This window comes from Tenrec ecaudatus, chromosome 4, assembly GCF_050624435.1.
Source record: "Tenrec ecaudatus isolate mTenEca1 chromosome 4, mTenEca1.hap1, whole genome shotgun sequence".
Taxonomy (NCBI): domain Eukaryota; kingdom Metazoa; phylum Chordata; class Mammalia; order Afrosoricida; family Tenrecidae; genus Tenrec; species Tenrec ecaudatus.
Window position 1 is genome coordinate 155,393,370 of NC_134533.1, and position 26,967 is coordinate 155,420,336.

At 41.8% G+C, this 26,967-nt stretch overlaps 1 protein-coding gene across 2 annotated transcripts in view; it reads right to left on the reverse strand.

Annotated features, from left to right (window-relative positions):
* The window catches only part of VEPH1 (ventricular zone expressed PH domain containing 1), a 273,698-nt gene that overhangs the window by 26,844 nt on the left and 219,887 nt on the right, over positions 1-26,967 (reverse strand). For both annotated transcript variants that reach the window (XM_075548875.1, XM_075548874.1), the window contains one exon: positions 7,599-7,716. In XM_075548875.1, coding sequence (XP_075404990.1) covers positions 7,599-7,716 — 118 coding nt within the window. The remainder of the gene's footprint in view (positions 1-7,598; positions 7,717-26,967) is intronic.

A 26,967-nucleotide genomic window follows, 5' to 3' on the forward strand; every position in this document is an offset into this window, starting at 1 on the left:
GACCATGAATAAGGAAGGCTGAAGAAGGATGATTGGACTGGAATTATTGTGTTAGTGATATATAATAACTATATCACAGGCTAACAGGAAAATGAAGCAATCTGTGTTGGAAGCAGTGTAGCCAGAATCTTCTAGAAATCCGATTTTGGCAAGCCTTTTGTCCCACATCCTTTGGACATGTTATTAAGAGGAGCCATTCCGTCCGTGCTTGGTAAAGCAGAGGGCCAGCAGAAAGAGAAAGACCTCCACAAGATGCACTGACAGAGACTGCAACAATGGGCTCAATCACACGGAGGGAGCATGCGAGGGTGGCACGATGTGTGGTGGGCAGTGTTTCATTGTGTGGCACAAAGGCTTACAATGAGAGGGCACTGACTGATGACAGCCATAACTGGGTGAGCTAACTCCACCCTTGAAGGGTGGTTCTACCAGTCTCCAGCAGACATGTAAGCCCGGTCTTTTTAATGATGTTGAATTCTACAGTTTGCTCGCATTCTATCCAGGTCCTTCTAGTGTGGTCCCAGTCAGAGCATTTAGTAGTCAGGCACCAACTAGTTCTTCAGGTCTCAGGGTGCAGATCAGCTTTTTGAACTGTATTCTGACCCTCCTCCTTTGTGTTCTGCCTCCCCTGCGCTCCACAGGGACTTCGATAGAGCCTGCAACAGCAAGAAAACTCATGCCGTGGATAGGCAGGTGCTAACACAGCAGAAATGTGCAGCCTGCGCTTGACATAGGCTGATTTCTCTCAAGAAGAAAACAAGGACCCGTGTTCATTTAACACAGGGTCCAAATGCACAGGGTAGGTACAGGGATGCATCGGGTGGAGTTAAAACTTAATTACAATCTTGGAAATACCATTTAAAAAATAGTCAAGGCATGCTTGGCTTTGTCATTTCTAAATATTACCCTTTCATGCACTCACATAACAAGTATTTATTACATGCTAAAAATGTCCATGGTAGGCGGTCCAAGTTCTCCACCTATGTTTCCTGGTCCTAAGTGGGTTGTGGGGCCCCTCATAGCAGACCCCTACACTTTATTCATCTTTCTTCCACAGGGCTCAGGTGTTAGACACTCCACCACATGTAACAGATGTTGCGTGGATGAAAAATGGGATGTAAGTCCCCACATGAGCTGTGTATGACCCATAAGAGCATATTTGTTTCTAGGTCTTGATCATCCTTAAACTTAGCCTTTAAGTGGAACACAAGCACAAATATCATCTCCATGCATAGCATATTTGGCAGAAGTGTCTTGTTAGGCCTTTCACTTTGATTAACTATATGATTTATATGCTTATATGAAAGTAAAGATGAGATCAACAACCTGTATAAACTTTCAGGGGGCCAAGGGTTTTTAGTGAAAATAACAGTTTAACGTAGGAGTTCTCTCTGCTTCAAATTCCCTTTCATGTAGCAAAGGGAAACGAGCAAAGAAATCTAAACAAACTGAAGCTTTCTGGGCCAAACATTCTGATTCAATATGCTCAGCTATAAAATATTTGGCCTTGCTTGAATTTGTATTGCTGTATGTTCTCAGCCTATATTTAACTGCGAGGAACACAAATAAGAAAGAGCGAATGTTCTTTTCAAGTGCAGGGCAGTGGATTTGAGAAAACACATACTAAAGGAGCACTTTGTGCTTTCACTTTCAGCCCCTTCTCTGGGGCCTCTCTCAGCCAGGTACTAAGAAATCTTTATCGAACTAAGCACTCCGCTTACTTGGAGTGGAAACCCATAAGGAGTTCTCAGAGGCACCTAAGAAAGGCACCTTATTTTGCCAGGCTTTCAAATTAAGGTTCTCTAATGCTCTGTCATTTTTCTAGGTGAAAGAAGGTCTAATGAGAAAGTTTTGTAATAAAGACAATCAATTCCCCAATTGCTTATTTGTTGAAATTAACTTTTAAAAACACGGGGTATTCACTCTGGCATCAGCCCAATCCAGGCTCTGTAATCAGCAAACAGGCTGTGCCTGACAAAGGCTGGCATCCTGCACTGCCAGCCTCTCCCGTACATACCGTTGTCTTTTCCATAGGGTAATACATTTTAATTGGTGCCTTTCCAAGAGCCCACCACATTTCCATCTGGCCAAATAAGCACATGTTTTCAATACAGCCTCAGCATCTTGGCAGTTACCAAGAGGATAAACTTGCCACAATAGACCATCTTGAAGATGTGCACAACTCCACGATTAAAGGCATGGGTCCAGGTGGTATAATGAATGGCTTTCTCAAGGTGGCTCATCGACAAAGGGACTCCTGTGCTCCAGTGTGTTGGCAGTGCCCCCTGGGGCTACACAGTTGTTCCTGGGAAGTGCCAGCTTTTAGAGCCCTGTGTTTGCTCAGAGGGAATCTTTGTGAAGAAAGATTTTGTTTCCAAGGACAGAACAATTTTGAACATAGGCTAAATTCCTGCCTATTTCCACTGGTCATCTATGCGAGGTCTCTGTGTGAGCTGAATGATTTGTGCTCAAGTATTAATTAACCTTTCATCAAGGTTGACTGTCCCAACTCACCCTTTAACTGTCCAAGAAAAGCCTGGAGATTTGCGCGTATCAAGATTATAGGCAAGAACCCCCCATGATCAGTTTTACTCAATGGCACATGGGGTGGCCAAGAATTGAACTGGACTCAGGCAGAGAGTGTTTTATCAGGAGTCAGGCTGGAGTCACACCTGCTTCCCCTACCTGTGATATGCTGGGATGTTACTTAATCTCTCTGTGTCTCTGTTTCTTCATCAGTGGAACCTTTGATATTAGTATTTACCTCTTACGATTGTTGTAAGAACTACCATATGTACTCGAATATAAGCTGACCTGAGTATAAGCTGAGGTACCTAATTATTACCTGGGAAACCAGAAAAACTGATTGGCTCGAGTATAAGCCTAGGGTGGAAAATGTAGAAGTTATTGGTGAGTTTCAATAATCAAAACCAATGAAAATAAAATTACGAAAAATTGAGACATCAGTGGGGTAATGTATTTAAATATTTATTTTAAATAAAAGGACAAGTCATTTAACATTAGTAAACCAGCACAGTAAGTGGAAAATAGGTTCAACAAAAACAATAAGGTATCAACAATGATACCTTAAGAGTACTATTCCCTGAGCTCAATCAGCAACCAAGCTAAAATGTCAAGAGTTAAAATCCTTCAAAACTGGATTCCTCATCATCATCCGTATCCCAATGCAGAGCTTCAGCTGGTGTGAGGTCATCACAGATGCTGTCCTCACTGAGATCGCTGTCATCACCATCACTGCTGTCATTTTCATACAAAGCGCAGTCTTCACTGCCATCCATAGCATTACTAATACCACATTTCTGGAAGGCACGTTGCACCATGTCTTCTGGAATGTCTTCCCATGCATCTCGAACCCACTTTGCTATTAACTCTATATCAGGCTTCATGAGATCTCCTCCTTTTGTTAGTCGGGCTTGACCAGATGACATCCATTCATGCCACATCCCTCGCACACGGTCTTTAAAAGGCTTATTCAAAGATACACGTCATAGGACGGCTCTGATTGGTTAGATGTGAGTAAACAAACATTCAAAGCCCTGCAGTGTCCCGGGGCTTTGAATGAACATCGGAGAAACAGCAATCACCTGCGAGATAATGGGCGCTCGTCCCATTACCTCAGGGGGGCAGTGAGATGCTACACCTCGCTGTGGTACCACTGCCCCGTGTATATGCCGAACCCCCGTTTTTTAGCAGCTGAAAAACTTGGCTTATACACAAGTATATACGGTAAATGAAATAAAATATTTGACATGATTGGCACAGGACTTGACTCATTTTTGCTCACACTTATGATAATTTTTTGGTAAGGTCAATAAACCAAATTCTTTGAGGAACAGAAAGGGAGGGGAAGGATGAGCCAACTTGAGGTCGTTCCTCAAACAATTAATTCCTTACTCTTTAAATCATTTGCTCTAGTCTGAGGGGCTGGTCTCAATCCCAACTCCGTAGACAGCCCCACCCTCCCTGCAGAAGAATTCACTTCAGAGGACAGCACTGAAACTACAGCCCAGGGAGGGGGACATGTCTGATGGGAGCACACAGGAGCAAATGAAGGGAGAGGAAGAGAGAGTGGAGCACATCCTGACCCATCAATCCCGGAGGATTATATTCCCTCTCAGAGCAGCCAAAGCAGAGAGAAGACCATAGAGCTGGCCTCACTATGAGACACAATGTCGCTCATTGACCCACAGCACTACTGGGGCCAACACTGGAGACACAGTGTGGGAATTGTGACCGATTTGACCCCACCACATTGAAGCGAAGCACTAAGGGTGTGCAACAGAACAACAAGGGAATCGATCAATGAAGTCCCCAGAGAATATAAAAAATAGACTTTGGGGCCAGGGTGTGGCACCTCATGGACTCAACCTGAAAACACTCCTAAAGGTTAACAAACAGACCTTGAACTATTTATAGGCTTTCCTTTTGTCTTTGGTTTTTTTGTTGTGGTTGTTTTGTTTTCTTTTGTTGCTTTGTTTTGCTCTGTCTTTTTTTGTGTGTGGATATTATTATCTCTGCAGTTCTATCTAGACAAGATAGGCAGGATAAACAATCTGGAGGAGAAAACAAGGGGACCGATGGTTCCTGAGGGGTGTGGAAGATGGGGAGGTGGGGGAAAGGAAGTGGGGGTTAACAAACCCAGGGATAAGGTAACAACAAGTGATCCAAAATTGGTGGTGAAGAGGGTGTAGGAAGCCTGGTAGGGAGGGCATGATCAAGGGCAATGTAACCGAGAGGAATTACTGAAACTCAAAGGAAGGCTGAACATGATAATGGGACAAGAGGAAAGTAAAAGGAAATAGAGGAAAGAACAGGGAGGCAAAGGGCATTTATAGAGGTCTAAAAACCGGCATGCACATATGTAAATATATTTATATATGACAATGGAGAAATAGATCTATGTGCATCTATTTATAGGTCTAGTATTAAGGTAGCAGATGGACATTGGACCTCTACTCAAGTACTCCCTTAATGCAAGAACACTTTGTTCTATTAATCTGTCATTTCATGATGCTCACCTTCCTGACATGATCGCTGAAGCTAAAGTGGGTGTATAAGCAAATGTGGTGAAGAAAGCTGATGGTGCCTGGCTATCAAAAGATATAGCATCTGGGGTCTTAAAGGCTTGAAGGTAAACAAGTGGCCATCTAGCTGAGAAGCAACAAAGGAAGCACACCAGCCTATGTGATTATGAGGTATTGATAGGATCAGGTATCATGCATCAAAGAACAAAGAAATCATATCATTGTTAATGGAGACCCAAAGCCAATCTGTAGGCAACTGTACATCCCCTTTCAGAAGGGTCACAGGGAAGAGATGAGTCAGTCAGAGTTCAGTGTAGCAATGACGAAACATACAACTTTCCTCTAGTTCTTTAATGCTTCCTCTCCCCATTATCATGTTCCCAATTCTACCTTACAAATCCAGCTAGACCAGAGGATGTACACTGATACAGATAAGAGCTGGAAACATAGGGAATCCAGGACAGATAAATCCCTCAGGACAACTAATGAGAGTAGCAATACCAGGAGGGTAAGGGGAAGGTGGGGGGAAAAGCAGGAAACCGATCACAATGATCTACATATAACTCCACACCCCCGGTGGTGGACAACAAAAAAGTGGGTGAAGGGAGACACTGAACAGTGTAAAACATGGCAAAATAATAATCATTTATAAATTATCGAGGGTTCGTGAGGGAGGGATGGTGGGTGAGGGAGAGGAAAAAATGAGGTACTGATACCAAGGGCTCAAGTATAAAGAAAATGTTTGGAGAATGATGAGGGCAACAAACATACAAATGTGCTTGACCCAAGGAATGTTTGTATGGATTGTGATAAGAGTTGTATGAGACCCCAATAAAATGCTTTCAAAAAAGAGAATCATCTGTTCTTAACCGTGCAACCATTATGCAAAAATGTGCAGTAGGCAACAGAGAAGAAATGGCATATTTGAGTGTTGGTCTTATTTCCTTGAGATCTGGAAAACACCTCAACAGAATGCTTGTCCCCACCTCCACCCCCAATTCCTCAGGACTATTTGGATTGAAATGAAGAATGCCTTCTGGCAAAATGATCAGTATTGCTTTCTTATTAGACACATATAAAGAGGTTTCAAGAAATGTTGTGAAGAATGGAATTTGATTATAAAGGAACTTTTCCATGAACATTTTGAAGCCCATTTGATTATATAATGCACCATTTCCTTCTTATATTTCTAATTAAATAGTTAACTAAAAAATACAAACCAAACTCATCTTAATCCTGAGGAGCAGCTGGTGGCTTTGAACTTCCAACCTCGTGGTAAGCAGCTCAACATGTAACCCACTACACCACTGTGATTTGGATAGGGTACCACTCTCAGTCTCATTGCAATTTTGAAAGATTCTATAGGCAAAATATTGAATGATACAGGAAGCATCAAGATAAATGGAATATATATATACATCAAGAAAACATCAAGAGAAATGGAATATATATATACATCAAGAGAGCATAAATAGCTAGTATACAATCCAGCATATGAGAAAGAACCAATGGTGATGAAGGGAAAAGTTCAAACTGGACTGAATGCATTCGCCAAAAACAAGACTCCAGGAATTGATGGGATACCCATTGAAATGTTTCAGAAAGCTGAATAAGCACTGGACACACTCACTCATCCATCAGGAAATGTGGAAGATAGCTACCTGGCCAATGGACTGGAAGAGATCCGTATTTGTGCCCATTCCAAAGAAAGGTGACCCAACAGAATGCTCACCTTATAGAATGATATCATTGACATCACATACACATAAATGTTTGCTTAAGATCATCCAGCAAAGGTTGCAGCCGCACGCTGACAGGGAACTGCTAGAAGTTCGGACCAGATTCAGAAGATCATGCAGAACAAGGGGTATCACTGCTGATGTCAGATGAATCTTGCCTTAAAGTAGAGAACATCAGAATGATGCTCACTCGTGTCTTATTGACTATGCAAAGGCATTGGACTGTGCGCATCGTAAGAAATTGTGGATAACCTTGAGAAGAATGGGGATGCCAGCGCACTTAACTGTACTCATTTGGACATTGGACATTGATCAAGAGGTAGTTGTGCAAACAGAACCTCTTCAGAGTAGGAATGAGCAAGGATGCTACTCTGAGGACAAAGGTGTGCCTGACCCAAGTCACGGTATTTTCAGTTGCCTCATACGCATGTGAAAGTTGGGCTGTGAATAAGGACGACCGAAGAAGAATCGATGCGTTTGGATTGTGGTGCTGGTGAAGATTATTGAAAGTACCATGGACTGCCAAAAGGACACTTGGAAGGATTAACACTGGCTGCATTGATGGGCTCGGGCATTGTGAGATGGCGCAGGGCCTAGCAGGGTTTTGTTCTGTGTGCAGAGGGTTGCTATGGACCAGAGCTGGCTAGATGGCACCCAACAACAACAACAACACTAATCTCAGCTCGAAGCACCTTAAACTGCGTATGCCTTTTAGAGTGTTTCTAGCAGCGGAAAAGCAGCTAGAGCAGCGGGGTCCATGGATTTCTGTAAATCCAAGGGGCTCATGTTCTAAAAAGCAAATTGGACCTCTCACCAGTCGCTCTTTCAGGATTGTTGCACATGAAGCACTGCCACGCTCCCGCTGCTTCGCTGAAGCCAAACACATCAAAGAACCTCACTTCTTCCAGATGGAGCTGTACCTGGTCCAGATCCTGTGTCCGGAACACAAAGCACAAAGAACATGATCGGATCTGCAGAGTCTAGAGAACAGGAGGTAGAATCAGAACGAACAATGCTCACTCTCAGGGCTCAGAACAAAAGAGAGTATTGAGAAAACCCCTCTTGGCAAACTTTGGAAATGAAGGGTGGTCTCAAAAACTATCTCACATCCGGGCGTGGTACTGGGGCTGGGGAAAAACGAGTAGAGCCTGAAGTGGTCCAGGATTTTCTTGCATCTAAGAGGCAACATGGTTGAAAGGGATGTTGCTGGGGAACTTGTTCTTCATTTCTACTGTACATAAAATTTGAAATTAAATTATTTACATAAAATACTAGTATTTTTGGCAGTTGAGCTTTACGGGGGGATGACAGAAAATATGGAGAAAGCTTAATCCCTTAACCCTTGTCTCCAGCAGTGTTTTAGGCTTATGCTTGATCTTAAAAATATATGCAAATTTTGCATTCTTTTCCATAATATGAGTGTCTCGGTCTTCATGGAAAATAATGTTGTCTCAAGTGACTTATCAGTACATAATTAACTTCTTTTCTCTCCAAGTGGTTGAGTAGAAATCAATACACCAAGAAGGCAGCCAGGTTTTATGTGTCCTGGGGCCTCCTGCCAATGCCATCCTGTTTAGGAAGCAGAGGAGGGAGGCTCCATTACACTGTAAATGGATAGCAAACTATGAGGCTAGCCAAATTAAATAGCTCTACTGCCCTCCGGAGGCTTTTCTAGTATGTAAATGACTGTATCCTGTGTTACGGGGTGGTCAAACCACACCCTCAAAAGGCTGCTTTCTTACAGAGCTTCATGCCCTTGTTAGCCTTTCATGCACGGAGCTAACTTAGGGGTTGCTTCGCTGGTGGGCCGTGCCTTCTTTTGTGCTGCTTGTAATACGTCTAAACAAAGAAGGGTCAAATGCTGCCCAGATCCCAACTCAGGTCCATATTTTTGGGCAGAGACGAGAAGCAGGGTAGACTTAAAAACTCTTGCAAGACCGAAACATGCCTACTTTGTTCACCACTGTCCCTCAGGGCCTGATCCTGCACCACGAATGGGGAGCATCATGCATTTGAAGGCCCAGTGCCAACTCTAAAGTTTTACAACGATCTATTTGAAATACATTATGAAGATTTAAAGGCAATTCTATTTACAGAGTAGTTTTGCTTGCTGGAACCCAATGAAGCCCAATGAGGTCACGAAGGTTGCCTGCTGCATTGGCTGCAGCAGCCCCAGTGCCTACAAGTGCCTGACACATAAGCAAGCACTCAACAAAGATCTATGGAGTAGAGAAAGGTCTAACCGGGATGAGAAATGAAGACTTTCCAGCACTTTATGAAGACTCGATGGCCCCTGTTTATTCTGGGACTGCCAAATGCAGAGGCTCAACATGCTGAAAACACTGGTTTTCGTTGCTAACATTTAATACCATGTTAAAGGCATTCCAGCAGGCACTGCATATACAGGAATGCTGCTTAGCAAAATTGATTTAGAATGTGCTCTGTGGGCAAAAAAGAGGCTGTCTATTTTTTAAAACTATGTTTCCTGAGATAAAGAATGGAGAAGCACCTGGGAGTTTTGTAAGTTTCAAAGGATGAAATACATATTAAAATTTATGGGGGGAAAGCAGATGCTCATAAATATCAGTTCCAATACTGCCAAGTCTCTGAAGTCTGTTCTTAGCCATTGGCATGCAGATCACTTTTTTATTTTCCACACAATTAAGGATCAATTTTTTTCAGTCACCGTAAACAATGCTAATAAACAAAGTACCTGAAATAATACTTAGGGCTTCAAAAAAAAATTCTGTTCTGAGGCTAGAAACGTCCCATGATGTTGTCCATATCTACATTTGTCTTATTTAAAAAGTTACTAAGCTTAAGTCAGATGGTAAGTTACACCCCAGTGTTCAAATTCTGAAGCCAAAGCAGGCTCACCTCTTCAGCAGGTTTGGATGTTGTGCAAGGGAGCTGAGTGAAGAAGAAAGTTCTATGCCATGTAGAAGTTTGTCATAAAAGCCAGCGTGGAACAGAGACACAGATGAAACATATGATGTCCCAAATCAAAGCAAAATAGGTTACAAAACAAGCGAACAAACCCAAACCAGCAACCAGTGATACTCAAAATTTTAGAACTGTGGTCTCTTCAATCATCTTGGGATCCTTATGACTCTCTCCTGCTTCTCTTCTCTTTCTTCCCCTCTTAAATCATGAACATGCCCCAGGATGGGCCCAAGAACCACTGTACAGTTTCAATGTCTTTTTTAAGGCAAAAAAATAATTAAACCAATTTGTTTAGAGAATTACAAACTCTAAGTGAGATACCAAGAGAATCCCCCAAAATCATTCAGCTCGGTATCTTACATCTGTTTTTATGGACTAGTGTCAGCCAGACCTTAGGGTAACCTTTTTCACTGCTTGGTGTTCATACCTTTTACTATCGCATACCCTGGAGGGTGGGAGGAAATTATGACTTGCTTCTATGCAAGAATATCTCAAAAGTGGTGGATGTCAATCCCATAATTACTAAACACACACACACACACACACACACACACACACATCTTGCTAGCAGATGCATAAATAGCTTCTCCTGCTAGGTTTGAGGAAACACATCTCCATGTTGTCAACTGGCTACAGAGAAGGTTACTCAGCAGGAAACCACAATCCTCTAGGATTGGAAGTCAGCAACTGACGGCCAGTCAGAAAACAAGTCCTACAAACTCAAAGAAATTATAGCTGCCATCAACCCGAGAAATCTTGGACGAAGATGCAAAATTGTTGAACCTCAAATAAGAACACAGCCCAGCCCAAACCTTGACCATAGCTTCGTGAACCTTGAGCAGAGGATCCAGCTAAGCTGTGCTCCATTTCTGACCTGCGGAACCCGTGAGATCATGAAAGGATGCTGTGCTAAGTTGATACGAGCATGGTAATTTGTTATGCCGCGTGGGGAACTACCAGCGTGGCTGTGCCATGAAGAGAAGGCAACATGACAGCCTGTCGGCCAATTCCCAGTGAAACTGAAAATTCTCCTGAAAGGAGTAAGAGTCTCCCAATTACAGAGGCTCAATAAGCCTCTAAGAAATATTAAAGTTCCAATAGCCTCTGTTGACTTGGGAAGAGAAAGCTATGCAATCATAGCAAACATGCACAAAGAAGAACTTTTCTGCAAACCACCATCTGATTCAAAAAAGACACAAGTCACAGGAGGGAAACCGGTCTCGCAAAAACAGTTGATTACATGAGCCTTCCGGCACTTTTAGAAAAAAAATCACTAGTGGAAGTAGGAGATGGGAAAAATATTAAAAGTCTCTGGAAAAGGCTCTTGGAGGGTGTAATCAGCCAGGCAGCATGGAAAGATGAGAGGATATTTACCGCCTGATTTTACTGACAAATGACACATGTGTCAATGTAATGGATGCTATAAGGGTGCAAAACGACCTCTGGATCTTATACTTCTGTCAGTGTACAACCAAAGAATATTGTGAAGCAAATGTCTAGCAATCAGAGAGAGCACATCCTGTTAGAAGAAATTGGGTTTTGGCACATTTAAATTCTGTTCCAATGGTATCTGTGCACAGATATGAAGCGCAGGGCTGGTTTGCGTCCCTGACAATGAACTAATATTAGCTTATGAGTAACAGAGCCAGCGCCAGGCACATATTTCAAGTATGTTTTAATAAATATTAACATGAGCTTTAAAAATTTTTCCAAAAACAGCCTCCAATATTTTCACATAATGGTAAGATCTTTATGTCTTAAGGGTAATAATGGAGCCATATGTAGAGCTCAGGATGTGAAATAAAGTTATTGAGAAGACGAAATGAACAATTTATATCATCCGGTATCATACAGGTATGGGGGTATGTAAGAATTACTGTATATTGGATGAATAAAGTAGTAAAAGAGACTTTAAAGAATACCTGTAATTGTTCTGTTTAATATTTTCTACTTCTTTTCTATTGAGTTTTTTGTTTTACTTTGTTATTGTTAGTTTTTCTTTCTTTCTTTTGTATATTTTTCTGTTTAAGCATTCCAAGACAGCTCATCTATAGACGCAGTAACTGGATTAATGGCTTCTTGGGATATGACAGGGTAAATTGGGGAGAAATGAGGAGCTAATGACAAGCAATACAAAAAAGAAGAAAATGTTCTAAAATAGATTGCGGTAATAATTGTACAATTCTTCTTGATATGATTGAACTATTTAATTGTACAGCATGTAGATTATGTGCCAATAAAAGTGTGTAAAAATAGCTGTAATTTACTTTTTCATACTTTTTTATTTCTGAAAAATATTACTACCATATTAAAATAATATTATATACACATGAATTTAATTCATAGTATTAAATTCATGTGTATATGCTATAGATACACATGTTAGGAATTAGGGATAAAGACATGAAGGAGAAATAATCTTTGTATTCCAAGTAAGTGCGATGGTATTTCTTTGGGTCTACAGTGTGCCTTGTAGAGAGAAACAAGAACATCTGTTCACTTGTATTGATTATGATTATTCTTGAGCTTCTGCTAGTGTGCTTCTTTTGGTTCACAATGGGATTGAAGCTCCTTAGCAAGAAGACTGACTTCTACACTACCCTGTAGCTTCTGAAAATATTTACTATAGCACTTTGCCCACCATCAATGTTCAATTTTTAAAAATAAAGCACATTGATTTTATCTCTAATTTAACATAAATAGGAATATTTAGGCTTTCAATTTCCATGTCTAGTCAAATATGACCACTCAGCCTTTAGAGAATACATTTGTTACTAAAACTACACCTACATCTCCATGTGTATTATGGGGGTTAACTTTTCATTTTTATTGAATAAAGTTTTTAGAATAAAATTGTGGAAGAAGGATGATTGTTTTAATCCAGCAATATGAACTGTTGCTGGTTGTCAAGACCCCCCACCTTTCCAGATCACCAGTTCTAAGGAGGGGATGGCATCAGGAATCCCTAGCAAACTTGTTCCAGGTCCTGCCCCTGGAAATCTAACCCCGAAAGTCTGTGGAGGGACTGGGCATCTGCTGTCCTAAACATGCACAGTTCTAACCATGCTCCCTGATGATTCTGACATACACCTGACTGAGGGCAACACAGGAGATCAATCCAACACCTTTGCAGCTAATCTGTGTTCATGAATTGGCATTTGAAAAACTTGCCCACTCCATCCTCTCATGCATATGCTCAGGATCCCTGGTGGTTCAATGGTAAAAGTGTTTGTCTGCTAACTGAAAAGTGGGTGTTCAGAACTCGCTGTGAGAGGAAGATTCTGCTTCTGTAAATGTTTGTAATTTTGGACACCCTATGGGGCAGCTCTACCCAGGGTTGCTATGAACTGAAGTCCGCTCAGGGCATCTGGATTTGATGCATATGCCCATACTTTACACCAATAGCTTGGGTACACATAATAAAAGATACAACTTGGTGTCAAGGACATAAACTTCATTCTTGAAAAATAAAGCTAAGTATGATTCCAAACTGAGCAGTCTGGCAGGACGATGAGGAGGTTTGTAAATGGAATTTAGACTATTTTAAAATTCAGCAGAAGGTTGAGATGTGCATGAAGTAGGGTAACGATTGGGTGGCAGATTCTCAGCAGGTGTGGCAAGAAAAAGCTCACGGTGAGTGTCAGCACTCAACGCTGATGTCAGCTATACAATGTCCGGTTGTCTTTCTTTAAAAATCATTTTATTAGGGGCTCGTACAACTCTTGTCACAATCCATACATCAATTGAATCATGTTTGTACATATGTTGCCCTCATTCTTTTCCAGACATTTACCTTCTATTGAGTCCCTGATATGAACTCTTCCCCACCCCCTACCACCTCCCCCTGTCTTTTTAAATTTAATGAACCTATATAAGTAAGGAAACTCTAGATACACATGACTATGTGAAGCCAATGTGCCAAACTTCCTACTGTTACTCAGACCACTAAATAGACTGGTCTTGCTTCTTACTCTCTTTGGGTCCCAGAGGATCAGGGAAAACTGAATCCGTTCTGGGCAAGTGGGTGACCCATGAGTATGGACGACCTTCAAGTAACTGGAACAAAGCATTTCACAGAAAGACACTTTCATTCAAGAACTAACACATATGATCAGATACACGATTTTATCGAAGAATGTAAATGTTCACATAAAAGAAAAGAAAGAAAGGCCTTCTGGCAAGATGGAGAGCAGGTAAGGAGGTAGTTCTGGGAGCTACGAGGGGATGGATTGCTTAGACTGGAAACTTGGAGGCTGACTGAGGGAGCTGTAGAATATAATTAAAACTCATGGCATCCGGAGCTCTTCTCCAAGCTGGAGCTCACCCCCTACCCCCCACCCTCCTTCACACACATCTGTGCTCACCATGCAGCACCGGCCCTGCTACATCCCTGTCAGCCCGGCCTGCTCCCACGACCCTCCTGTTGGCTAGCCCCAGTCCAATGGTCCTCCTGCTGACCTGGCCTGTTCCCATGGCCCCCACACTGGCCAGCCCCGGCCCTGTGGCTCCTCTGCCAATCCACCTGGAACAATGGTCATCCTGCCAGCCCTCTCTGGCCTGGTGGCTTACATTCTGCCACTGGCCCCTGGGAACCTTCCACAGCCCACCACACTTCTGCAGCTTCCCAAACTATAAGCCCGCCACCCTGGCTGCATGCAACCTCCCTGCCCACATTGCCTGAGAGGGGCACCCAACCGGCTCTTCACATAGCCTCCCAGAGAGAAAACTCAGGGCCCCTTGATGCCTGGGAAAATGGTGCTGAGTGTCTCCAAAAAGACATGCAGACAGAAGCCCACAGCAACAATCTTTACAGGAAAGCAAGAGAAACAAAATTCTATGTCAGAGGACGACCTGAGCTATATGACGTTCATAGAAGAAGCAGAAGTTGATCCACCACCAAGAGAAATCTTTAGAATGCTACTTAGAGTCATACAGGATATGAGGGAATCAATACAGAAAAAAGATGAAACAACAGAGATGACAGAATCCACCTACCAAAGGGAAAATACAAGGGTTCAGGGACGAGGCAAAAGAATCACAGAACAAAATAAGGGGCCTCACAAACAGACTAGAAGAAATGGAGAACCATATCACTGATCTAGAAGATAGTCGTGCAGAGTTCAACAAACAGGAAAAGCCGTCAAACAAGGCAATCAAAGAAGCTGAAGAAAACTTGAGAACAATGAGCAATGCCATGAAGAACAACACTTATTGAATAATTGGGAGACCAGAACAAGGCACAACAAAAAAATCAATAGCAAAAATTGTGAAGGAATTCCTGGATGAAAATTTCTCCAACTAAATGATTGAGAATCAGACAATCATTCAGGAAGCAGAGAGGACATCCATTAAGCAGAATTTAGGAAGAACACACCCAGGCATATAGTAGTCACACTATCCAACTTTGAGGAAAAGGAGAAAATCATAAGGGCAGCTAGAGAAAAAGGCAATCATCTACAAGAGTCCTCAGATAAGAATAGTCTCAGTCTCAGAAACAATGAAGAGGAGAGAGTGGAGTAGCATCTTCCGAAAGCTGAAAGAGAATAATGCCAATGTAAGAATCCTCTATCCTGCCAAATTATCCATTAAAATGGAGAGGTAAGAGTTTCTTGGACAAGGAAAATCTCAGAGAATATGTTAAAAGAAACTCAGCATTACAAAAAAAAAAATTCTTGGCAACTCACTTTGGACCAAAGACCAACATTCACTGAGCACCAATAGGAGAGCACCACATATTGCAACTCCACCCAGAAGTCAGACACCAAAAATGACCCCTAACAGAAATGGTGAAATGGCCCAAATGGTGAAAAGAAATAAAGAAGGAATCCCCTAAGCATGTACAAAACCCACTGATAAAGAAGAGATAGGAAAATACCTAACACAAAAGGTGTGAGATGGCAACAAAGAACCCACAGTTGGATACAATCACTCTAAACATCAATAGTCTGAACTCACCCATTAATAAACAAAAGTTAGCAGACTGGATTAGAAAATGTATCCCATCAATCTGCTGTCTGCAAGAGATACATATTAAGCTCACAGACAAAAGTCGGTTATGAATCAAAAGATGGCAAAATATATACCAAGCAAATGGCAATTTAAAGAATGCAGGAGTTGCAATTCTAATCTCTGACAAAATAGATCTCAAGGTGCAAGTCATAACAAGAGATAAGGATGGGCACTATATAATGCTCAAGGGATCAGTGATCAAGAGCCAGTGAGCATAATAAATATATATGCATGAAAGACCCACAAAACTTAGCAATTAAATTCTTCAAAAGATGAAAAAAGAGATCGCAAGTTCAACTATCATAGCAGGTGACTTCAATACACCACTCTCCAAGAAAGACAGATCAATAGGAAAGAAGATCAATAAGGAGGCTACAGAATGAAACTCTACAATTAGGCAATTCAACCTGACAGACATACTTTGAGCTCTCTGCCTGAACGTTACAAATTTCACATTGTATTCAAGTGCGCATGGCATGTATTTGAAACAGACCACATGCTGGGACACAAGTCAAGTCTGAGTAAATTCAAATATATAGAGGTCACGCAGACTTCCTTCTCAGACCACTATGCCAGAAAGCTGGGAATCAATAAAAGGAAGAACAACAATCAAGCGTAGACACTTGCAGGATGAACAACTTGCTTCTCCAAAATAAGTGGGCACTGGCCCAAATTAGAGATGAAATTTGGAAGTTTTTAGAAAACAATGAGATTGAGACTATAAGGTACCAAAACATATAGGATAAAGCAACAGCAGTTACCAGAGGATGTTTGATAATGCTAAATGCTCATATGAGAAAGGACGAGAGACTTACAGTTGATATGCTATCACAAAACTTCCAATATTAGAACAGAGTCAACAGAATAATCCCTCTGTGGTCTCAGGGGCCAGCCTCAATCCCAACTACATGGACACCTGCCCCTCCCCCTGGAAGAATTTATTTCAGAGGACAGCACTGAAGCTGCAGTTCAGGGAGAGGGACATGTCTGATCAGAGCGCATGGGAGCAAAATAAGGGGGAGCAAGAGAGAGTGGATCCCATCCTGGCCCACCAAGCCTTGAAGATGATATTCCCACTCAGAGCAGCCAATCCACAGAGAAGACCACATGGCTGGCCCCACTATGAGACATGGCATCCCTCACTGACCCATAGCCCTACAGGGGACAACACTGGAGAGACAGTGTGGGAACGGTGCCTGATCTGATCCCACCACACTGATGCAAAACACTAAAGGCATGCAACAGAACAAGAAGGGGAACAGAGCAATGAAAAATAGACTTTGGGGCCAGGTCTTGGCACCCCATCAGACTCAACTGGAAAACACTCTTAAAGGCCAACAATCAGTCCTTGAACTAACTACAGGCTTTTCTTTATTGTTGTTGTCATTGCTTTTTGTTGTTGTTTTCTTTTCCCATGTTGCTTTGTTTTGCTCTGTCTTATTTTTATGCATGTTATTATCTCAGAAGGTCTGTCTAAATAAGATAGGCTGAAGGAACAATCTGGAACAGAAAACAATGAGACCAATGGTTCGAGAGGGACATGGGAGAGAGGGAGGTGAGGGGAAAGGAAGTGGTGTTAAACCCAGGGACAAGGGAACAAGAAGTGATCCAAATCGGTGGTGAGGAGGGTGTAGTAGGGTGTGATCAAGGGTAATGTAACCAAGTAGAATTAATGAAACCCAAATGAAGACTCAGCATGATAGTGGGACAAGAGGAAAGTCAAAGGAAATAGAAGAAACAACTAGGAGGCAAAGGGCATTTATGGAGGTCTAAATAAATGTGTATAAATGTAAATATATTTATGTATGATGATGGGGAAATAGATCTGTGTGCAGATATTTATAGGTTTAGTATTAAGGTAGCAGATGAACATTGGGCCTCCACTCAAGTACTTCCTCAATTCAAGAATACTTTCTTCTATTAAACTGGCATTCCATGATGTTTACCTTACTGACATGATCGCTGAAGACAAATGGGTGCATAAGCAAATGTGGTGAAGAAAGCTGATAGTCCCCGGCTATCAAAAGATACAGCATCTGGGGTCTTAAAGGCTTGAAGATAAACAAGTGGCTATCTAGCTCAGAAGCAACAAAGCCCACATGGAGGAAGTACACCAGCCTGTGTGATCACGAGGTGTTGAAGGGATAGGTATCAGGCATCAAAGAACATAAAACCAAATCATTGTGAATTAGGGGGAGTACAGATTGGGGACCCAAGACCCATCTATAGGCAACTGGACATCTTACAGAAGAGTCTCGGGGGAGATGAACCAGTCAGGGTGCAATATAGCAACGATGAAACATACAACTTTCCTCTAGTTCTTAAATGCTTCTTTCCCCACCCACTATCATGATCCCAATTCTACATTACAAATCTGGCTAGACCAGAGGATGTACACTGGTACAGATAGGAACTGGAAACACAGGGAATCCAGGACAGATGATGCCTTTAGGACCAGTGGTGAGAGTGGCGATACGGGGAGTGTGGAGGGACGGTGGGGTAGAAATGGTGAACCGATTTCAAGGATCTACATGTAATCACCTCCCTGGGTGATGCACAACAGAAAAGTGGTTGAAGGGAGACATCGGTCAATGTAAGATATGACAAAATAATGATAATTAATATATTATGAAGGGTCAGGGAGGGAGGGGAAAATGAGGAGCTGATACCAGGGGCTCAAGTGGAAAGCACATGTTTTAAGAATGATGATGGCAACAAATGTACAGGTGTGCTTGACACAATGGATGCATGTATGGATTGCATAACAGCTGTATGAGTCCCCAATAAAACGATTAAAAAGAAAAGAAATTGAGAGCTTATAATGAAGAGCTTACAAGAATGAAGAAAGTGTTCTAAAATTGATTGTAGTGATGATTGCACAATGGTTTTTAATATGTTTCAGCCATTGACTTCTATGATATATGAATTATGTATCAATAACACTGTTGAATTTAAAACAAAAACCCTGGTTCTTTGCGAGGATTAGCAGAATTGACAGACCACTGGCAAACTTAACCAAAGAAAGGAAGAGCAGGCATCAATAGCCAGGGAAAGGGATCAAGCAGGAGTAGTTACAACAGACCCCAAATGCAATGAAAAGATTAGTTACACAGTACTATGGGGGTCTGAGGAATACAACAATTTGGAAGACATGGACAAATACTTATAAAAACCATCCTACCCAAGATTTTATATAAGTTCAATGCAATTCCATTAGAAATACCAGCATCTTTTTTCAAAAATATAAAAAAAAACTGACTACCAACTTCATATGGAAAGGGAAGAAGCCCAGAATTAGCAAAGAATTCCTCAAGGAGAAGAATGAAGTTGGAGGGCTGGCATTACCGTATTTTAAAACCTATTATACAGTCACAGGCATCAGAACAGTACTGTACTGTATAACAACAGATACTTGGACCAAGGGAAAGGAATGGAAAACCCAGAAATAAAATCAGCAGCACACCAGCAACTGATCCTCAATAAGGACCCCAAAACACTAAATGGGAGGCAGACACCCTTTTAACAATTGGCGCTTGAAGAACTGGATATCTAGCTGCAGGAAAATGAAGCAAGACCGTTACTTCACTCCATACACAAGAATAAACTCAAGGTGGATCACAGACCTTGAGGTAAAACCTCAAACTAATAGGATCATTAATGAGGAAATTGGGACAAACCCAAGAACCTTGGTGCAGGGAATACACACACTAATAGGAAAAGGGAATGAAGCACACACTGAGGAAGTTAAAATAGACAGGTGGGGCATACTAAAGATAAAACACCTGTGTTCATTGAAAGACTTCACCAAGAGAGTAATAAGAGAGCCCACAGCCAAAGCCCATATGCAAGAAGCACACCAGCCTGTGTGATCATGAGGTGTCGATGGGATCAGGTACCAGGCATCAAAGAACAACAAAAAAATATCATTGTGAATGAGGGGGAGTGTGGAGTGGGGACCCAACACCCATCTGTAGACAACTGGACATCCCTTACAGAAGGGTCACGGGAAGGAGATGAGCCAATAAGGGTGCAGTGTAGCAACGATGAAACATGCAACGTTCCTCTAGTTCCTAAATGCTTCCTTCCCCACCCACTATCATGATCCCAATTCTACCTTACAAATTAGGCTAGACCAGAGGATGTACACTGGTCTAGGAACTGGAAACACAGGGAATCCAGAAGAGATGAACCCCTCAGGACCAGTGGTGAGAGTGGCGATACGGGGAGGGTGGAGGGAAGGTGGGGTAGAAAGGGAGAATCAATCACAAGGATCTACATGTAATCCCCTCCTTGGGTGATGGACAACAGAAAAGTGGGTGAAGGGAGACATTGTACAGTGAAAGACATGAAAAATAATAATAATTTATAAATTACCAAGGGTTCATGGTGGGGCAGAGAGGGAGGGGAAAATGAGGAGCTCAAGTGGAGAGCAAATGTTTTGAGAATGATGATGGCAACAAATGTACAAATGTGCTTGACACGATGTATGTATGTATGGATTGTGATAAGACTTGTATGAGCCCCCAATAAAATTATTTTTAAAATAAAATAAAAATAAAATTGAATAAAAAAAACAGAGAGAGAGCCCACAGACCGGGAAAAGATATTAAGCAATGACACATCAGACAAAAGGCTAAAATCTACAAAACTCTACAAGTCTACAACAAGAAAAAAATGAATTGCCTACTGAGGAGGTGGGCAAAAGACCTGAAAAGAAGATTCACAAGTGAGAAAACCCGAATGGCCAATAAACATATGAGAAAATGTCCCTGATCATTAGCCATGTGGGAAATGAAAACTGAAAACAACTATGAGTTACCACCTAATACTGTCAAAGATAGCCCAATTCAAAACATCAGAAAGCAACAGGTGTTGAGTGTGTGGCGGAAGAGGTGGCAAGAAGGGAATGCTTGCCCACGGCTGGGGGTCTTGTAGATGGATACAGCTACAGTGGAAAGCAAGCAGGTGATGCCTGAAACAAATGACCATCGAATTACCTTACAAAATCCCCCTACTGGGCATATACCTAGAAGAAGTAAGAAACAAAGCATGACCAGACATCTGCACCCCATGTTCATCATGGCACAGTTCACAATCGCAAAGAATTGGAAACAACATAAATATCCATCAGTAGATGAATTGGTTGAAAATCTCTGGTATGGACACACAATGGAGTCATTGTGCATCCCTAAAAAGCAGCGATGAAAACATGAAGCATATCGTCTCATGGAAAGAATTTGAGGAGATTGTGCTGAGTGAAGTTAGCCAAGCACAACAGACAAGTACAACATGAGTCCACTGAGGTAAGTTCAAACAGCACAACGGGTATAGAGGAACATGCACATACCGGGCAAAGGAGCAGGCACTCTGGCAGGGACCAGACCTAACCCATAGATCTGAAGGGTACCAATAACAAAAAGAAGAAATAAAACATGTGCAGATAACACTGGACCTGAGAGACAACTCATCCTCCTCTCTGATGCCTTTAAGGCTCGCAGAGGGAGGTGGGAAGAAAAAAAATTGGCAATGGGGGAGCAGGGCACAAATCCACCCATGGGGATGAGTTTATGTCTCCACAGGAAAAGGAACAAATCCATGAAGCCCCTGAGGAACCCCCAAAGTAGACAATGCTTGGCATTTCATCTGGACTGGTATGGGGATATTCACAAAGGTCAGCAGTTAGACCTGGAACAATGTATATGCTTTTGTTTATTTTTATTTATTATTTTTTACGTCTATGCACATAAGAAGAACAGGTTAATCAATCCCAAGGAAACAGTAATGGGACCGACAATGGGTCAGGGTGGGGGATAGGAGAGAAGGAGATTGGGGGAGGGGAGTGATGGGCCAATTACATCAGGGACTGGGGAATAGCAAGGGAACTAAAATTGATGATGAGGAGGGGGCAGTTTCCCTGGGGGTGTTCAATCAATTGTGATGTATCTGAGAGGAAATACTGAGAGGAGAAAGAGGGGTAAGCATGATAGTGGGACAGGAGGAAAGATCAAAAGAAATAGTGGAAATGACTAGGGAGTAAAAATTACATGTATAGGTATAAATATAGATAAGTATATATGTAAAGATATAAATATATAAAGATAGGTGTATTTATCTCAGTATGTATATATAAGTATAAGGAAGCAGATCGACTTTGGGCCTCTGCTAAGATCCTACCTCAGTACAAGAATGGTTTGTTCTATAATGTGGCAATGTAGGATGCTCACCTTCCTGACATGATCACTGAAGACAAATGGGTGCATAAGCAAATGTGGTGAAGAAGGCTGATGGTGCCTGGCTATTAAAAGATATAGCGCCTGGGGTCTTAAAGGTTTGAAGGTAAACAAGCGGCCATCTAGCAAGAAAGTAACAAAGACCACATGGAAGAAGCCCACCAGCCTCTGTGATCATAAGGTGTCGATGGGAAAAGGTATCAGAAGTTCAAAATCAAGCAATCAAATTGATGTGAAGGAACATAGGCAAGGTCTCTTGCAGAAGGGTCCCATGGAAGGGACGATAATATCTAGGATGCAGTATATAGCACTGATGAAACACATAACTATACTCAAGTTCTGTAAAATTTCCTCCTCCCACTCCTTGGCTCTAGTTTTACCTCACTAATCTCCCCTGTCCTGCGTATGTTCATGGGTACAATGAAGATCTTTTGATGCACGAAATTCAAGATAGAAACAGTAATGGGAGTATTGATTTCCTGAGAATTTGGGAAGAGAGGACGAACGAGGAAAGGGGACTAGATCGCTAGGATGACTGTATAACCCCACTTGAAGGGAACGAACATAAGAATTTAAGGAGAATGGATACATGGCATGGCATAATGTAAGACAAAAATATTAATATACAATATACTGAGGGTTCAGGGGGGTGGTAGGGTAGTAGAGTGGGGATGAAGGGGAGCTGATATCATGGAGTTCAAGAGGAAAAGAACATGTACTGCAAATGAGGAGGGCAGTAATTATACAATTATGCTTGATCTAATGGAACTATGGATTGTAATACTATCTGTAAGAGCTCCTAATAAAATGTTTAAAAAAATGCAAAACTAATCTGACTCCAGAAGGTTGGCAGTAAACAGTAGCATGGCCATAGGACGGCAAGTGGAGGGAAGCTACAGAAGACCGAAAAAGCCACAATTAGAGTCTTTATTTTTCATGCGTTTCTTAGCCAATCAAGGGTCCTTTTGGGGAGCTTTAATTAGTTTCTTCACAACTTGTATTTTGTTCTAAATTTCCACTCTTCGTTCAGACCAGCAAAGCATTTTCCCCAGGGTAGAAGCAACAACAAAACTCGATCGATGTTTAAAATATCAGTAGTTGGGCCTTTTTACAGTGGCATGCAATATAATCACCAGAATTGCCAATGAAAGCCAGCATTCTGTGTTGTTTCCTCATAGACATTAGAGAATTTCAGTGAGTTTTCATTTTTGAATTGATGGTTTCTCCCGCACTAGTACTGAGCATCCACTCTATGATACTACCCTACAGAGGCGCCTTCATGGAAAGAAGACATTGCTTGAGTTGGTGATTGGGGGGAGCACTGTCTTTCTTTTTCCTTTGGAAGTCAGGTGATTATTAGGTCAGTAACTCATCAGTCATGTAGCCCATTGCTTTCAAGCACGGCCCACATCTTATTCTCTTTATTTGTACACCTTGATTCTTGCTTCCACTCAGGCTCTCAGACGGCCCCTCTCAGCTCCCTTCTATGTAAGTGTTCACTCCTCGGGGTTTGGTTTAGGTCTTTGAATAGATATGGACTCTTGGTAAATGACATAGTAATGTTTGGTTATTTTCCACAAATGATGCTAGGCTCCAGACCAAATTTTGGTTTGGTCATTTCATTCATGAGCTCTACATGGTGTTGTGTGTATTTAGTGTGTTACCTCTGCTGCCTGCAAAGCGACGTCATGGTATGCAACTGCAGCATTGGTCTAACCGTTCCCTTAGTGACAGGTCCCTGGGGCCCTCTCCCTTTGCACTCACACAGACTATGCACCAATGAATATTTTCATACGTATCCGCAACGAGGGTGAGCAAGAGTGCCTTTGGGGTCAACCCACACTAGGTCAGGCCCAGCATTACTGAGTGTTATGTTCTGTGTAGAACTGAAAAGAAAATATTTTTTATGTTTATGCACAGTACATACTTTCTGAATACATTTCACTGACATGGACTTGGGCTATAGAAGTTAATTAATGACTAATCAGAAAGTAAGAAACCATCTGGAGAAATGGAAGTCCCCGTGGCCCCTCCCTTAAATATTAGTAAATACCTACATGTGGGCTTTCAGGACCCCTTGGCTGCAGTACAGGGATCTGTTTATATTACAAGCAGGGGCAGGTGGGGCTGAGACCCAGGATCCTAGAGACATCACTATGTCATCAAGTCGGAGGCATATCCTATCTTCCAATCTAACAGGAAAAAGTAAGAATTCTGAATCCTTTCCAAGGAACAAAGAACTTTCCCCCTTCTTTTAATTATTCCTCCCACATATAAATGCCCAGATTTGTGATTTTAGGGAAGACCTCAGTGTGTATAGGATAATATCTAGTCCTCTTTGAGTTGCTTCAGGGCCAAGGACAGCCAAACTAGATCCCAGGTGGTCATTGGCTGTAGAGAAGCAGTAAAATGCGTTGTTCTAGAAACTTTGTCTCTGCTTGAGATAACAGAAACTGTGGGCATATTCTTACCTTCACTCGTCTCCGCCACGTTGCTTTCGAGAATGGGAGTGCAGTTTACCCTTCTACCCGCAGCACATGAAAATTTCCCTTTCCACACCGACTGCTCTGGAAGAATACCATCCAATGATCCTTCTTTACGTCTGCATTAAGCCAGACGTTTTGATAACCATCAGCATATTGGCCTGATTGCATCAGAGACTTGGAACAGTCTTCAATGACTTTAAACCTCAGGACAAATCGGCCATCCATCTGTGGGAGGTATTGTATTTGTCTGCATCTTCATTGCCTTTTTCTGATGAAAGATATCCCAGATCCTGAGACTCAAACTCTCTTTGTAAGTGCAATTGTTTTAATGCACAAATGCCTGTCAACATCTGGCTGGGGCCTAGCTTTATTTTTTTGAATGATCATTTTATTGATGTGTTTACTACTTGTAGCAGCTACAGAGGGGACAAGGCAGACTTTATTATGGAGTTAGGAAGAAGGCCTGGCTTTCCACGTTGTTGGAATTTCAAATGTCCCCATTCAGTCATTTAACAGATGGTGCTTCGCTGTGCACTGGGGAGGTACTCATGATCAAAGGAGATGCGGAGAAATGGATACAATAAACTGTGGTCCTATTACACAATGGAAAAGGTATAGATGCTAAATGAAACAAACCCACTCTACCTGAACACATATACATTAAAAGATACATAATGTCACCTATACAAAGCATATTGCAAAGTAAATGTGCAACATGAGAATATTTAGGTAGAAACTTTAACCAGCAGTATAAGACTATTCATGGTATTACTACACACCAAGCTTAGGAGAGTGTTCAAACAGTTTCATTAAAAGATATTTTATAGGGGTTCATACAGCTTTTATCACAATCCATATATACATCAATTGTGTCAAGCACATTTGTTGCCCTCACCATTCTCAAAATATTTGCTCTCCACTTAAGCCCTTGGCATCAGCTCCTTATTTTCCCTCTCCCTCCCAGCTCTTTGCTCTCTCATGAACCCTTGAAAATTTATAAATTATTTTGTCATGTCTTACAATGTCCGAAGTTTCCCTTCACCTACTTTTCTGTTGACCATCCCCCAGGGAGGAGGTTATATGTAGATCAGTTTCATTTTTTAAAAGGGATCTACTTGAGGGAAAATATGGAAGAAATGTACATGTCTCTTCTGTCTTGTGGTGGCTTAGGGAATCATATTTCTGTTTGTTTCTGAATTTATGTGTGGTTTCATGATTTAATACAAAGGAAAGTGAGGCAGAGAACAGATCTAAGGGAAATGAGACTAATAGGTTCTATTCTGGGAGGCAGAAATCTGCTTGTGTGTTGGGGGCTTTCTTGACACCCTTAAGGCCCCCAAAGAAGAATCTCTTTATTTTGCCTTGTTTAGCTTTGGTGGTGAAAACCACTAAAAAACCACTTCTTTCCCATGATCTTTGCACTTAGCATTTTCAAAAGATTTCATAGTAGGGCTTCTTTTAATACAGCTCTTCAAAGCAGGAAACAAAGAGACAAGCACGATATACAAACCATCTCAAGTAGGTTGTTTCGTTTCATTTCCTAAAACAAAACAGACCTGATGCACGAGGGCACCACGTTCGATCACAGAGGAATGCTATAAAATGTGCTGACTGATGCAGGTGATTCTTAGAAGACGCTTGCCCTTCACAGTGACACAGTGTCAGTAATAGCGTTTGGGGAGGCTGAAGATTTGGGTTTGAGTCCTGACTCCATTGTGCATTAGCAGTTCTCGGGAAAACATCTTAATCTCTCGGTTTCCAATGTGCTCATCCATCCCTGGAAGGACTAAGCTGCCTGCTTGAAAACAACGCCACAAAACAGTCTGTGAGTATACAGCCTGCCTTGCACACTGCAGCAACATAAGAAAAGTAGTGATAACAATGATGACGATGAATGAACAAAGAGCGACCAGAAACCCCTTTGATACATACACAATAGTTTGTCCCTTAGCTTATACATATATGTAAATGAAAGGAGTGTCTTGCTTGTGAAACACTGATGTTAGGCACCTAAGAAGCATACTTCGTTTCCTAGAAGCAAGCAACATGCTTCTCTGCCGGTGTTTGTTAATTTGTTGTCAAACCTAAGTGCATTGAATGTAATGAGATGCAAACATAGAACGATGTAATGCAACCAGAGTATTTGAAAGGGGACTAATGACATGTGCATGTTTGATGGAGCCATAATGAGATGTACAAATACAAGTCCACATAGAAATGCCTGGATCATGGTATAATGAGATGCACAAATCGATGGATGTAAGGATAAAGGCATTTAGCAGGGATGTAATGTGATTTATAAATGGAAGCATTAAAGGGGTGGGGGACGGAAAGGGCAGGTTGTAATAAAAAGCAGAGAGAAAGAATGCAGCGTTATGCACGAATGGAGGAGTTAATAACATGTGCATGGTGAGGATGTAATGAGATAAAATGGAGTGGCATAATGAGGTTCACAGATGGAAGGGAGTAATGAGCTGTGTAGAAAGGAGGGAGTAATGACAAGCATAAAAGGAAG